Here is a 13,873-nt window from a genome sequence, read left to right on the forward strand (position 1 = left end):
TAGAAACCCCAGGGAGACCTGGAGAAGTAGGAAGACCGAATTCAGAATAGAAATATGTTCCTGGTGAAATAGAGGAACTTCAGGTCAGGGAATTTTATGATCAAAAGGCTGTGAAGGTCACACGGTGTAACCATGGTTCCAAAGCTGAATCCCTTTCTGCCACACCTGCAGTCTCCATTCACACACTACCAGTGACGTGGAACTCACCCCCTCCAAAGGCCACCCATTCCGTCTCTGCATGCTCAAATTGTTAGAAAGTCTTCCTGAAATTTGTCTCCCTAAAGCCTTCTATAGCTGTGCAATCAGTAACCCCATGATTATTGTCCCTACCATTAGTTCATCCCCATTACCAATTTTCCATCACATTTCCCACTGGGATTTTCTTTTAAACACAGAAAGTCAAAGAAACAAGTTTCGATGTATTTATTTCTCATGGGGCTGGGGTAGCTTGTATAGTGGGACATACGGAAACTTCTTTTTTTCTTTCATTTTGAGGTGCCTTAGGAAAACCTCATATGTACAAGAGGTGTATTAAAAAAACTAACACAAGTTGTAGAGAATGTAACTAAGGACATCGTTATACCAGAAACCTATTACAAAGACAGTACTGTTCCTAAACACTGTTTTAGCCCTAATCTTCCTAGGAGTCAAAGCAGGTATGAAATAGGGCAAGAAGGTGGTGCTTCAAAAATGTTTGAGACTCTCTGGCTTAGAGGAATCATAGATTATTTGCCCCGGAAAGTGTCTTAGATCAAGTCTAATTCCCCCTCTTACAGAGAAGGAAAGTGAAACCCAAAGGGGCTAAGTGACATGCCCAATATTGGGCATCTAGTTAGCAGCAGAGCTAGGCAATGGAGCGTCCCTCCCCTGTTTTTGCTACACTGCCCTTCTTTGAGTCTTGAGTTTGTTAAGAAAGTTTGGCCAGTATAAAAATCAGAGATAGGGCAGCACACTACTGTGTTGACCAAGGGCAACGGCTATGAACACCCCAAAAGCAAACCCAAGCCTCCCTGGCACACAGAGAGACCTCAAATCATAAAATTCACAAGTCTAATACCAAATAAGAAAGTTATTTTGGAGCCATAAGCGATCCTTCCTCCTCTTCTCTTTCCTATAATTCCATTTGTCCCTATTTAGCTATTGATTCTGAACTGCAGAGATTTTCCACTAAGCAGCTTAGTTTAATCTCCCATTAAAATAATCTCTTTCTGATGAGAGCTTGTTTGCTCTCAGAACAGAAACACCACCGTGAAATGCTTCATTCTTTCTGAAACACTTGAAGCTAAAGGCTCATAGCATACCAAACCATGGTTGTTAGTATAAAGTAAAATGCTATAGGCGATCAATTTATCTAGGCATCTAAACATTGGATGCATCCAAAGAATATGAAAAGAATCCCTTTCACCATCTATTTTTTAAAATAACTCCACTGTAGTATTTTAAAGAACAAACTGTTAGAGCATACAGTGTGAAGTGCCAGTATAGTGACAATACATCCATAGAGCCCTGAATGATTGTTGCGGGGGGCAGGGGGGCAGTCACAGATCATAATGGACCGATGCCATGACATAAGCTCATCCGAGGAAACAACCAGTTGTGTGTCAGTTCTTTAAGTTTAGGCAGATCGCAACTCGCTCAAAGCAATGAAATGCCATCATGCAAGTATGAATATGTGGTTTTTCTATCATTGTGTCCTTCTGAAGTAAAGCTAAGCAAACCCTGGAAAAACGACTAATCTGGGTCCCAGGCATTTCAGGTGAGATCTGTCATGCTAACAGTAACCATTCATGTTACAAAATGAGCTGGGATCTCACTATGTGAAGAGATCTGGTCATATTTATTGGTTTAGAGAAGCCTATTCTATACCATACTAGGTGTATGCTATACTATATCTACACTAGGTCTCTGGTATAATTACATCCTTAGTTACATTCTCTATAACTTGTGATAGTTTATTTTTTATTTTTTTAGTAAAGATTGGCACCTGAGCTAACAACTGTTGCCAATCTTTTTTTTTGTTATTCTTCTCCCCAAAGCCCCCCCAGTACATAGTTGTATATTCTAGTTGTAAGTGCCTCTGTTTGTGCTATGTGGGACGTCGCCTCAGCATGACCTGATGAGTGGTGCCATGTCCACACCCAGGATCCGAACCAGCAAAACTGTGGGCCACTGAAGCAGAGTGCGTGAACTTAACCACTTGGCCGTGGAGCCGGCCCCCCAGCAATAGTTTATTTTTTAATACTCCTCTTGTACACATGAGGTTTTCCTAAGGTACCTCAAGATAAAAGCATCTAGGAAGCTATTTTTAAGATCACTAAGAACCAGTGAATTCTTGATTCAGTTCATCAAATGGGACAGGAGGTGGGTGAGATAAATTAATCCCCAAGTCACTCCAGGAATAACTGAGCATAGTTAAATCGGTCCATAATTTTCCAGGCTTCTTTGCTGGTGTCAGGTACATAAGATCTCAAATGGCAAGAGAACACAAGATAAACACATAGTCTGCTCAGAGCCCACAGGGAGGCAAAAATAGAAAACAAAAAGAGGAAGAAAAGCCGTGAAATGCATCCATCCCAGAGCACGTCTTCCGTTACTGTTACTCAGAGTGTATGTCACACTTCCTGGGGCCACTGAAGTCATTAGTCCCGGCAGAGAGGAGCAGAATTTTCCCACTTTAAAAGGAGAAACAGGGCAAAAGACAGAAGCTTGGCTGGCAGGAAATAGAGAAGAGGGGTGTTTTCCTATAAACATGTTAGCCAAAAGTGACACATTTTCAACAAAAAACTTAAGGTCACATGATAAAATGGAAGTGGCTTGCAAGCACAAAAGTTGGCAGTCATGTTCCTCACACTCCCAACAAACTAAGTCTCAGCCTCTCACCCCCACTGCCCTCTAGGCTGGAACCTGTGTCCTGTGTAGAAAATTCTAGAAAGAAGGCTTCTGTCCTGGCACAGAGCCTGAGGGAAAGTGTTGTCTTCCTCTCCTGTGGTCCAAGAGACCTATCCTTATCCCATCCCAAGAATAGGCCAGTAAATGTGACCGGGGCACTTAGCACAGTGAGGCCCAGGTTCGTTTTGTAATATAAATGACTAGTGTTAACGTGACAATGCCTCACCTGCAATGCCTGGGGCCTGGATCAGTCATTTTTCTAGGGCTTGCTTATCTCGACTTGAGAAGAGACCCTTACCTTCAGAAATGGCCTTCTTCACAGCTGCCACATAAGTCTCGGGCTCATCTTCACAGGTGAGCTCCTGCCAGTGCGCCCAATCTGGAAAGAAGTCCAGGAACGCCTCGCTGTCCTGCACGCCGCAGAGCAGCCTCACCATGCGGTGCGGAGGATGGAAGGCTCTCTGTAGCAGGGGCAGCAGGGCTGGCTGCCAGAAGCGCTGCACCAGCTCCGCAGACAGCAGCACCACGATGCAGCGCGAGCTAAGAAAGAAGCTCAGGTCTTCCGCTGAGAAGGAGGCCTCAGGGCCCAGCCTGTAAGTCAGTGTCTTCTGGCTACGGACCTGCCGACTGGACAGGAAAAGGTCCTGGAGGTACTGGCACCATTCCTCGGCATCTGGGCTGTAGACGATGAGGATGTCACATCCTCTGGGCGCCCCTGAGCAAGAACGAGGCACAGGAACATATTAACATGCCTACTCCTTCTAGGGCTCCCCATGACCTGCAAGATACACCATCCACACAAGCAGCTTGGACCCACAATCTTCCACGGTCTGCCTCCAGCAAACTTGTCTAATCTCTTTCCCCACTTACAGTCTGTGTTACAACCACACCACAATCTCTGTCTTTGCCCGGACACACATTTCAGATCTCTGCACAAATTATTGCTTCTGCTGGCATACTCTTCCCCCCCAGCTGATGTATAGGATGCTGCTGCTGATAATAATAATAATAGCAACAGCAAGCACTTCTATAGAGCTTACCATGTTCCAGACGCTCCTCCAAGCACACTGCCTAGAAAACTCATTTAATCATCATGGCAACTTTCTAAGGTAGGTGCTCCTATGAGCCCCATTTTAAAGATGAGAAAACTGAGGTGTGGCAGTTTAAGTAACTTACCCAAGATCCACAGTGGCAGAGTCAGAATTTAAACTCAGACAGTTTGGCCCCAGAACCTGGCTCTTTCCCAAATACAGCGGTTACAAGCACAGGCCTGGAATCGGGCAGCCAGAGTTAGCATCTTGGCTCTGCGAAGTATTAGCTGTGTAATCTCAGGCAAATTATTTAAATATTCTCTTAAACCTCAGTTTACTCACCTGCAAATGGAAATATGATGGCAATATCTATCAGTGTTTTGTGAGAACTGAATTAGATATTTCACGCAGAGTGCGAAGCATTGTGCTTGGCAAGTAGTAAACCGTCAATAATTGGTAGCTAGTATCATTATCCTCCCATTAACATAAATGGTGCATTAATGTAAAGGGTAACTGTGGTTGAATTAATGCTTTGACCCACACAATACCATTTGTAAGGTGTCCCTACTACACCTGTTCTTTGACAAAGGATTTCTTCTCCCTCTAATAAAGTGACACTGCTGGAAACGGAGTCAAAAGCCTCGGAGAAGCATCGAGTTAAAAAGGGCTTTTGGGGGTCACTTGGCCCAAACTCCTCATTTCCAGATAAAAGAAACACTTCATCTGGGAAGACGGAGGAACTTGCTTAAATTTATACTCAGCAAATTAGTCTCGGAGCCAGGACTGAAACTCAGGTTGTCCCCTGGTTCCCAGTCCAGTCCTCTTGCCAACCACCTGCTGCCTCCTATCAGGAACTCTGTCAAGAATCTTATGAGTAATAAATCTTATCTTCCCATTAGCAAAGTTCAGAGAAGCTTGGTTCTTAACGTAAGTGTTACGACTGTTGTGGGTCCTCCTCTCTGCACTAATGCAACAAGCTGTTCTGAGTGATCCAGAAGGGGTGAGCGCAGAGGAGGACCCGCTCATTAGTACAACACAAGGGGGATCCTTCCTCCCACTCAGAGAAGAAAGCCGGTCAAATTTTGTGAAGCTTGGGAATCATTTAAACTGTGGATTGTCACAATTAAACACCACCCGTGGACTGCATTTCACTGAGTGGTTCCGGCAGAAAGGTCAGAGGCAGGACTGGGACAAGAGCCGAGGCTCTAAGCTCTAAACAAATCTTGGAAGGAATCCCCTGTCTTGCCCCCATCCACCACCATATTCAAAGTAAACAATGACTTATAAAACGTAAACCCAACACAGTTCTGATTTTCCTCTGGATGACGGTAACAAATATTTTTCACTAGCAAATAAAATAAAGTTTGGAGTTTCTTTATTTCATTCTTTTTTTTCCTCCAGTGAGGAAGATTGGCTCTGAGCTAACATGTGTTGCCAATCCTCCTCTTTTTGCTTGAGGGAGATTGTCCCTGAGTTAACATCAATGCCCATCTTCCTCTATTTTGTATGTGCGCCATCACCACAGCATGGCTTGACAAGCAGTGTGGAGGAGAGCTCCTAGGATCCAAACCCACGAACCTCGGGCTGCCACTGAAGCGGAGTGCGCCAACTTAACCACCATGCCACTGGGCCAGGCCCCGGGAGTTTCTTTATTTTTGAAGACGCTGTTTTGCTGGAGCCCTAATCCAGTGCTAAGACAAAACCCAATAGGCTCTGAATAAGAGCAAGTTGATCAGGCTGGGAGTACTCTTGAAGGAAAAGTGGACAGATTTTAGAAATCAGTATTAGCAGGCAATATGGGACTGGAGAAAAACAGTCAGCAATTTCGACAATGCCATGGACATTCGTGGCTCTACCGAGAACTCAATTCTGAGCATGGTCTGCTTCCTCAATTGTGAATAAAACAATCTTTTTTAGAAATGCTTACTCTAGTCCCAAAGTTTAAGCAGATTAAGGATAAAATTTTAATGTGCCAAAGTTGCAGCCTTCCATAAAATAAAATCTTTGCTGATTGGATCTTTTTTTTTCTGTGTAGAATATTTCTCCCTACCTCAATAGAGAAATAATTTCAGGACTATAGAAGGAATAAAATTGGCAAAGTTAGATAACTGTGGAGCTCACATTGAGAAAAGCAGAGTTAAGGCATCAGAATATATTTTACCTTCTTTCTGCCCCTCCTTCTTATGTGGCTGGTTTATCCTAAGAGGCAAATGTTCCTCTAACGTGAAGTATTGCATGTGAATGTGCATGAGCATGGTCCATCAGGTAGGCAATGTACAAGACTCTACATTTCACATTAATATTAAAGATGCAATGTCAGTGATGCTACGCTCAGAATCTAGTTAAGTGCGAATGTAAGAAGCAGTTGCCACCCCCCACCACACACACACAGACAAATAAACTAGCAGATACCATGTCAACAATTTGTATATGTGGCTTAGAAGGAAAATAAGATCTCATAAAGGGCTGGCTGTGGTCTCATACATTAGTGATGAAGAAGCCATCAGACGAGGATTTCCTAGAGCTTAAGAAGTACCCTTAAGAAGGCAAGCTGGGTCTTGGAACACTGACTGAACAGGAAAGCAATGACTTCACCCTGCTCTGACCATGTGGCCATGAGTGATTTATGCTACTTTTAAAAGACAGTGAGCCAAAAGCAAAATAACGTGTGTGTGTGTGAGGAAGACTGGCCCTGAGCTAACATCTGTTGCCAATCTTCCTCTTTTTGCTTGAGGAAGACTGTCGCTGAGCTAACATCTGTGCCAATCTTCCTCTAGATTATGTGCGACGCTGCCACAGTGTGCCTTGAAGAGCACTACTAAGTCCACACCTGGGATCCAAACCTGCGGACCCCGGGCTGCCGAAGCAGAGTGCGCAAACTCAACCACTACATCACCAGGCCGGCCTCCAAAATAACATTTTTAAGATGACAAGTTCTGGGGCCACTGAGGGAATGAGTACTCATTTCACCCTGGACCCTGCCTCACCACCTCCTGCTCCCTTGTTAAGAGCACATTGCCATACCTGCTGTTCATCAAAGACCTCTAGTCATCAAGGAAAGTTCAAATAACAGGGGAGACTGGGTGTGGAGTACCTGAGAACTTTTTGTACTATCTTCACAGTTTTTCTCTAAATCTAAAACTTTTAAAGGAAAAGTTTAAAAGTAGAATTTAAATAAAAAGCACTTAAGCGGCTAGCTTCTTCTACATGGAAAACATATTTAAAAAGTCTCATCCCTGGGGTTCTAGTGTTAAATTCGATCCCCCTTTTAGCAAAAGTACTTGAGAAGGAAGTGGTTATTGCCTCAGACTAGCTAATATCACAACTTACTTGGTCACCAACTTGTGGTGTGACTTCAGACCAATATACTAAATCTAAGCAAATTCTGCCTCAATGTAAATGAGGAAAAGGAAATCTATCAGCAAAATCTTCCTGAATTTCACTCTGCTGCTGAAACTGAAAGCTGGAGAAGTTGTAAAAAAGTCCAAAGTGGAAGTTGAAGTCCCTCCATTACAGAGCTGGGTAACAACACAGGACCAAACGCTTTGTCAGCAATTCTCTCTGGTATTGGGGTGGACACCACCTTCTTCAAGGAGAATTACTTTAACTGTAAGCCATTTCTCCACTTGTGCCAAATGAATCCTCTCTTTTTTGTCTATTTGTTTATTCAGAGAAATGAAGTACAAGAACTAACAGGGAGTCCATAAATCCTAGACAGAAATGAGGAAAGGTCTTTGTCCCTGTAGAACTTAAAGAACAGGTTTGGCTGTAGAAGGAGAAAGGAATGGATAAAGGTGGAGGCAGGGGCTGGCTGGTGGCAAGAGGGAGTGGCAGTGGTGGTCACAAACACTCTGACTGAAAGAAAGATTCCTTTGAAAGATTCAGAATCCACCTGAGAAGAGAACAGAGAGGAAGTGCCAGGCAGCTTTTCAAACTCCTCAGTCCAGACCATTTCTTTAGTCTGTAGGTGACTGGCACCCCGGTCATCTGTCCTGGACCCCCATGTTTAAATCTAGCAGCATACTCAAGAGGGATGTGAGATAGGGAAGGCGACCAGGATAGGGAGAGATCTGGAAACAACTCATGTGAGGACTTCCAGACGCTTGAAGGTTTCAAGTTTACAGACTTGGCAGGAGTACTGAGGGACCTCTAGGATCACATGGAAGATCAGATCACAGAAAATTAAAGGTTCCTTCAAACCCTATTGTCCTGTAAGTCCAGGGATGGTGGAAGGATCTGGAGATAAGAGAAGCCTTGGAGAGAGGGGACAGGGAAATGTATAAGAGCATTCTTCAAATAGCTGGAGGCTGACACATGGAGGAAAGGATTCTAGTCTTCACCCAACCAGACTTGGCCACTTGGGAAAGTCACTTATGGCCTCTCTCTCATGTGTGAATATAAGAGACCCCATCAGGAACCTAGAGATTATCCCAGAATAGGCTGATTCCATTTCATTTTATCTTGCTTCCCAACTTCTTTCAAGGACAGGAAGCCAAGATCCTTCTTGATTTCAACAAGCAAATATGCCTTTCAAAAAATAAACGACTAATGCTTACCTTTAGTGGAAGGGAATTTAAGGAGACCACATGATTTGGCCATAAAACGGAATAAAGTACTAACGCATGCTACAACTTGGATGAACCTTGAAAACATTATGCGCCATAAAAGAAGCCAGTCACAAAAGAACACACACTGTATGATCCCATTCATATGAAAGTACAGAGTAGGGAAATCTACAGAGAAAGGAAGTAGAACTTAGGGCTGGGGAGAAGGTGGGAGAAGGGGTGATAGCTAAAGTGTACAGAGCTTCTTTTTGATGTGATGAAAATATTCTAAAATTGACTGTGGTGATGGTTGCACATAACTGTGAAGATACTAAAGACCACTGGATCATACACTTGAAATGGGAGAACTGTGCAGCATATGAATTGTATCTCAATAAAGCTGTTTAAAAGAAGAAGGAAGAGGAGAATGACAAAGAAGAGGGGGTAGGGGGGAGAGAGAAGGAAGAGGAGAAGACCACATGGAAGAGTGGCCTGGATGACTCCAGAGCCTACAGCATGTTGGCAAGAGGTGTTCTCATCACTCTCACTCTCACCACTGTGACCCGCCACCATGGGTCCTTGTACCTGCAGACCTCAGGAAGCCCCAAGGGACCCTGGAGGCTTAACTCTCACTTGCAGCACCTGGTGTGGTGTCTCACCACAGAAGATGCTGATGGCAAGAGGATCTGACAGCTCTAACCATTACACACGTCTACAGAGCCCTAAATAGCCCCAGGTTTGGCCACTGGTCTTGAGTCCCCATCTGAAGGGGAGATACCCTTCTAGCCCCTTCAGCCATGCCCACTGGAGCAATGCACACAAGACACTGGACAAGGGTGGTTTTCTCTGCCTCCTCTGCCCAGAGGCCCTCCCAGTTTGTAGTTTCCTGGACTTAGCCCAGGGCTTGTTTCCAGCCATGGAAGAAAGTGAGAGCTTCACTGGTTCATTCTCTGACCTCATCTCCTACTTCTCCCCAGTCACCCACCTACTCAGGCCACCTGCTCCCTCTTCCCTAAATACACCACATACACCTGCTTACTCTTCCTCTGCTTGGAGCACTCTTCCCCAACATGTCCCTCCCTTCAGGTCTTTGCTCAAATGGCCACCTCATTTAAATTTATAACCCCAACCCCCTTTACTCCTCTCTATTGTTTTCCCACTGCCCTTAGCATATCAAGTACTTTCCTTATTAAATGCCTTTCCCCACTACTCCACAAGCTCCATGGGAACACGGCTTATGTCTGTTTTGTTTACTGAATATACATCCAACACCTAGAACAGCACCTGTAAACAGTAGGCATGCAATGAGTATTCGTGGAGTGAATGAATTCTCTCTAGAGATCTCTGCTTCAGCTTTCAAATGGAATGTCTGGACTCTGAACCTACTATTACCAGGGGTTCCATATTCACAATACAGCTTCTTCTGACCTCCAGAGCCCAGCTAGAGAGCCACGAGGCTAATGTTAGCTACTTTCCCACTCCCCTTAAATAATGAGCCTGCATCACCAAATCTAACAGAACTGTCACCATTGGTCTTCTCTACCCCTGCTTCCAGAACACCATTGGAAGGATAGACCTCAGGGGACCAGGGGAGAGCTCTTCATTCGAGCATCTGCCCATATCTTCCAAGAATGGGACCTTCTCCTGGCTGACTAGATTTTATTTTTCAAGAGGCTTTTCCATCCTGTTTTCACACGTCATCTTCACTAAAACATCATCAGATGGGCTGGGAAAATACAAGGAAGCCCATTTACAAACATGGCATCTCCACTCCTCCCTTCTAGTAATTCCCTGTTTACTTGACACTTTCCTTCACAAGACTATAAACTTGAGAGCTGAGACTAGGCGCGTCCTGGTCACCACTGAGAACACATTTAGGCGCACAATATCCATAAAAGTGCACAGTAAGCACTCATTAGTTGTCTCTATTATCATCATTTTTACTGGTTTGTCTTGGATCTTAGCAAGTGAGTGACTTGCCAAGTGTACAGACTCACCAACTACAAGGGAGCCCAAGACTAACCAGAAAAGAGCCCTGAGGCCGTTTGATGGGTAGATTACCCAGTGGCCTCCCGCTCTCCTCAGTCTCCAAAGTTCTGCAAAGGAGATAGGAAAAATTAAGCTAAAGGAATGCTGTTCCCAGATTCCTATCAAAATTCTAGACGAAAATCAAAACCTAGGAAGGGGAGGGGAAGCGGGCTTGGGAAGGTGGCCCCGAGGGCGGCCTCCGACCTCCCAATGCCAACCCAAGACTGTCTGAGCGCCCCCTATTGGTCTGATGGGGCCCTAAGAGAAGCATTTCGCCGGAGTAGACAAGTGGTTCTCTCAGCCTTCTTTCACCTTTTCTCTAGGTTCCCAGAGTTGGCAGAGGAGGGAAAATGACCCTCAGAAGCTCCGAGAGCCCGTGATGGAGGGAGAAAAGGAGACTTAGACGACGGGGAACCGGGGAGGGTCAGGAAGGGGCTGAAGAGAATCGCGCAACAGGCTGGGAAGGGGAACGTGGAAAGTTGGGGTGGAAGTTTGCAACAAGGAACAGATAAAAGGAGAGAAAGAAGAGATCCCGCACCCAAGAAGCAGACAGCATTAAGAGAGGGACTGAGCTCGAGGGCTGCGGTGGGTGAGAGCGCGCGGGGGGAGGAAGGGGCGCGCCCGCGGGAGGCTGGGGCGAGGAGCCGGCGCCGGGATACGCACCTGAGGCTGCCATGCCGCGGGGCGCAGCTCACGGGCCCGGTTCGCGCGGGCGCGGTCCCCGGGGGCGGGAGCCGGGCCGGCGGCGTCCCTGGGCGCGGGGCGGGCGGGGGCGCCGGGCTCCGCGCAGCACCAGCCGCCGCTCTGGCGCTTCCTCCCGACGGGCAGCGAGGACTCGCCGCGAGGGCGTGTCCACAGGGCCCGCCCCGCCTGCGGAGCTCGGCCCGCGGCACCTGCACGCGCGGCCGTTGGGGAGGGGAAGTGAGAACCCCTCCGGGCCCGGCCGCTGGCCAGCTCCGGACACGGCCCCCGCTCCCGCTTCGCTCGGGGCGGGGAGGAGGCAGGGGGCTTCGTGCCACGTGCGCCCCTCTCCCCGTGAAACCAGCCTGAAGGACCACCAAAGGGCAGCGCGAGGTGCAGGGGTTGTTGAGAGGGAGGGATAAAAAAGGATGAATAGCCCGGCCTCTGTGACCCAGGGCAGGGGTCGTCGTATATGAGCCCAGCTGGCCATCTCCCCATTCCCTGGGGCTTTCTCCCTGAGCCTCTGCTCTGGCAGGAAAGGGCAGGGGGCAGGAAGGGGAAGAGGCACCTTCTCTGGCACCTGGGCCTGGGTCTTGGCGTTGCCTTTGATTGCCCTCCAGTAGCCTTTGTGTAATTCCTTGGACCTCGTCTCCTGATGGCACAGGAGCATTCATGATAATCTGCGATAAATGCACAACATAGTTGTATATGGCTTTTATGCCTTAACACCTATCACTGTCTTCATGTTAAAGCAGATGAAACAAGGCAAATGCCTTGCTCAGACTCCACAGGGAGGCCATGCTCCCCCAGGTTCCAAACCAGGCGTGTCTGAGTCCAGAGCCAGAGCTCTCTTTTTTTTTAACATTTTATTTTTCCTTTTTCTCTCCAAAGCCCCCTGGTACATAGTTGTATATTTTTAGTTGTGGGTCTTTCTAGCTGTGGCATGTGGGATGCCGCCTCAGCATGGCTCAAGGAGTGGTGCCATGTCCGGGCCCAAGATTCAAACCTGGGAAACCCTGGGCTGCCGAAGCAGAGTGCCGCAACTTAACCACTGGGCAATGGGGCCAACTCCCCAGAGCCAGAGCTCTTAACCTTAACCCTTGCACTCAGCTGCGACTTCCTCTCCTCCTCCCTTTGCCTGCTCCTGGAATTGATCCAATCACGCTGTGCCCTTGGAGTCGCCAACAATGCTGGGTCCAGAGGATGGCTCTAGAGAGCAAAGATGAGGGAAAGATACGGTTCAACCATGGCAGAAATAAATGAAACGGATTTAATAATGGAAATATCAGGGTTGAGGCTGAGAATTAGTTTTCTACTGCTACCATAACAAATTACCACAAACTTAGTGGCTTAAAATAACGTAAATTTATTATCTTACGGTTCTGTATTTCATGAGTTGCATTGGGCTAAAATCGAGGTGTTGGCAGGGTTGAGCTCCTTTCTGGTGGCTCGGAGAGGATCTATTTCCTTGCCTTTTTCAGCTTCTAGAGACTACCTACATTCCTTGGCCCCTTCCTCCATCTTCAAAGCCATCAACATAACATCTGCCTGACCCTGCTTCCCACATCACCTCTCTCTCTGACTCTTTCCACTGCCTGCCTCTTCCGCTTTTAAGGACTCGAGCAATTACATTGATCCCACCCAGATAATCCAGGAAACCTTAACAGTAACCTTAATACCCTCTACAACATTAATTATACTTTGCAGTGTAACATAAATTCACAGGTTCTAAGGGTTAGAACATGGACATCTTCGGGAAGCCATTACTCTGCCTACCACAGGCCTGGAATTGCAAAAGAGGAGATGAGATCACTACCTGCTATACTTACACCTGTTCCCCATGTTCAGGGTTTCTCTGGCCTCCAGACCAGGTTACTGGCCCCCTGACACACACACACATCATGCACTGTCGCAGCCCTGTACTGTTCTTGAGTAGAAATTATATAGATATTTTTTGGCAATTACATATTTTAATTTATGTCTCCTCCATTCAACTATAAGTCCCTCGGAGGCGTATCCAACTCTGTTTTTTTCACCATGGAACCTCCAGAACTTAGAGCCGACTCTGGCCCAGAGAATATACTCAGAAAGTATTTGAATGAGTGAATGAATGAATAGGACCAAGAAATCCTTAAATTTGAGGCAGAAAGATAGAAGGGAATTTTCAGGCACTGAAAATCTTGGAATCCTAAGCTTGGAGGAGGGGAATATAAATGTCAAAAAGAAGCTGTACGTAATAAAAGCCATGGGAGGAAGGAAAATGGTGAGCTAAAGTTTGGAAATGTTGAGTTTGAGGTGCCCACAGGATATCCTAGAGGCCTTCTCTAATCGCAGAACAGAGAGATGGGGGCTTAGGACCTGGCCGGGGTGACCCCCTTGGAGTTGAGGCTACATAAGTGGATGGGGGAGAGGGAACAGAGAGCAAGAGCCTGGCCTCAGGAGAAGAGCCATGGGGAAGGACTGTGCTCAGGAACCACGGAAAGAAGATTCTGTAGAGAGACCAGAGGATCCAGAGAGGTAGAATAAGAGGCAGGATGGAAAAACTGGGAGGCCAAGGAAGGAGGGTTTTGAGGAGAAGGTTGTTGGTAGTGTGGATCACTGTGAGGATGAGATCTGATATAAAAACAACAGGCTACTGAGGTCACCAGTAACATCCAGGAGTTCAACCTGGAACAGTGGAACCTGGACTGCTGGAGGATG

The 13,873-nt window shown here is 46.6% G+C and overlaps 1 protein-coding gene across 1 annotated transcript in view; it reads right to left on the reverse strand.

Moving 5' to 3' along the window:
* Nucleotides 1-11,289, reverse strand: part of PIK3AP1 (phosphoinositide-3-kinase adaptor protein 1) — a 110,802-nt gene extending 99,513 nt beyond the window's left edge. The window contains exons 1-2 of the mRNA XM_046655303.1: nucleotides 11,156-11,289; nucleotides 3,188-3,604 (exon numbers count right to left, since the gene is read on the reverse strand). Of these exons, the coding sequence (XP_046511259.1) occupies nucleotides 3,188-3,604; nucleotides 11,156-11,168 (430 nt within the window). The 5' untranslated portion in view covers nucleotides 11,169-11,289. The remainder of the gene's footprint in view (nucleotides 1-3,187; nucleotides 3,605-11,155) is intronic.
* Nucleotides 11,290-13,873: the final 2,584 nt, after the last annotated feature.

This window comes from Equus quagga, chromosome 2 (assembly GCF_021613505.1).
Source record: "Equus quagga isolate Etosha38 chromosome 2, UCLA_HA_Equagga_1.0, whole genome shotgun sequence".
In the NCBI taxonomy this organism is placed as follows: domain Eukaryota; kingdom Metazoa; phylum Chordata; class Mammalia; order Perissodactyla; family Equidae; genus Equus; species Equus quagga.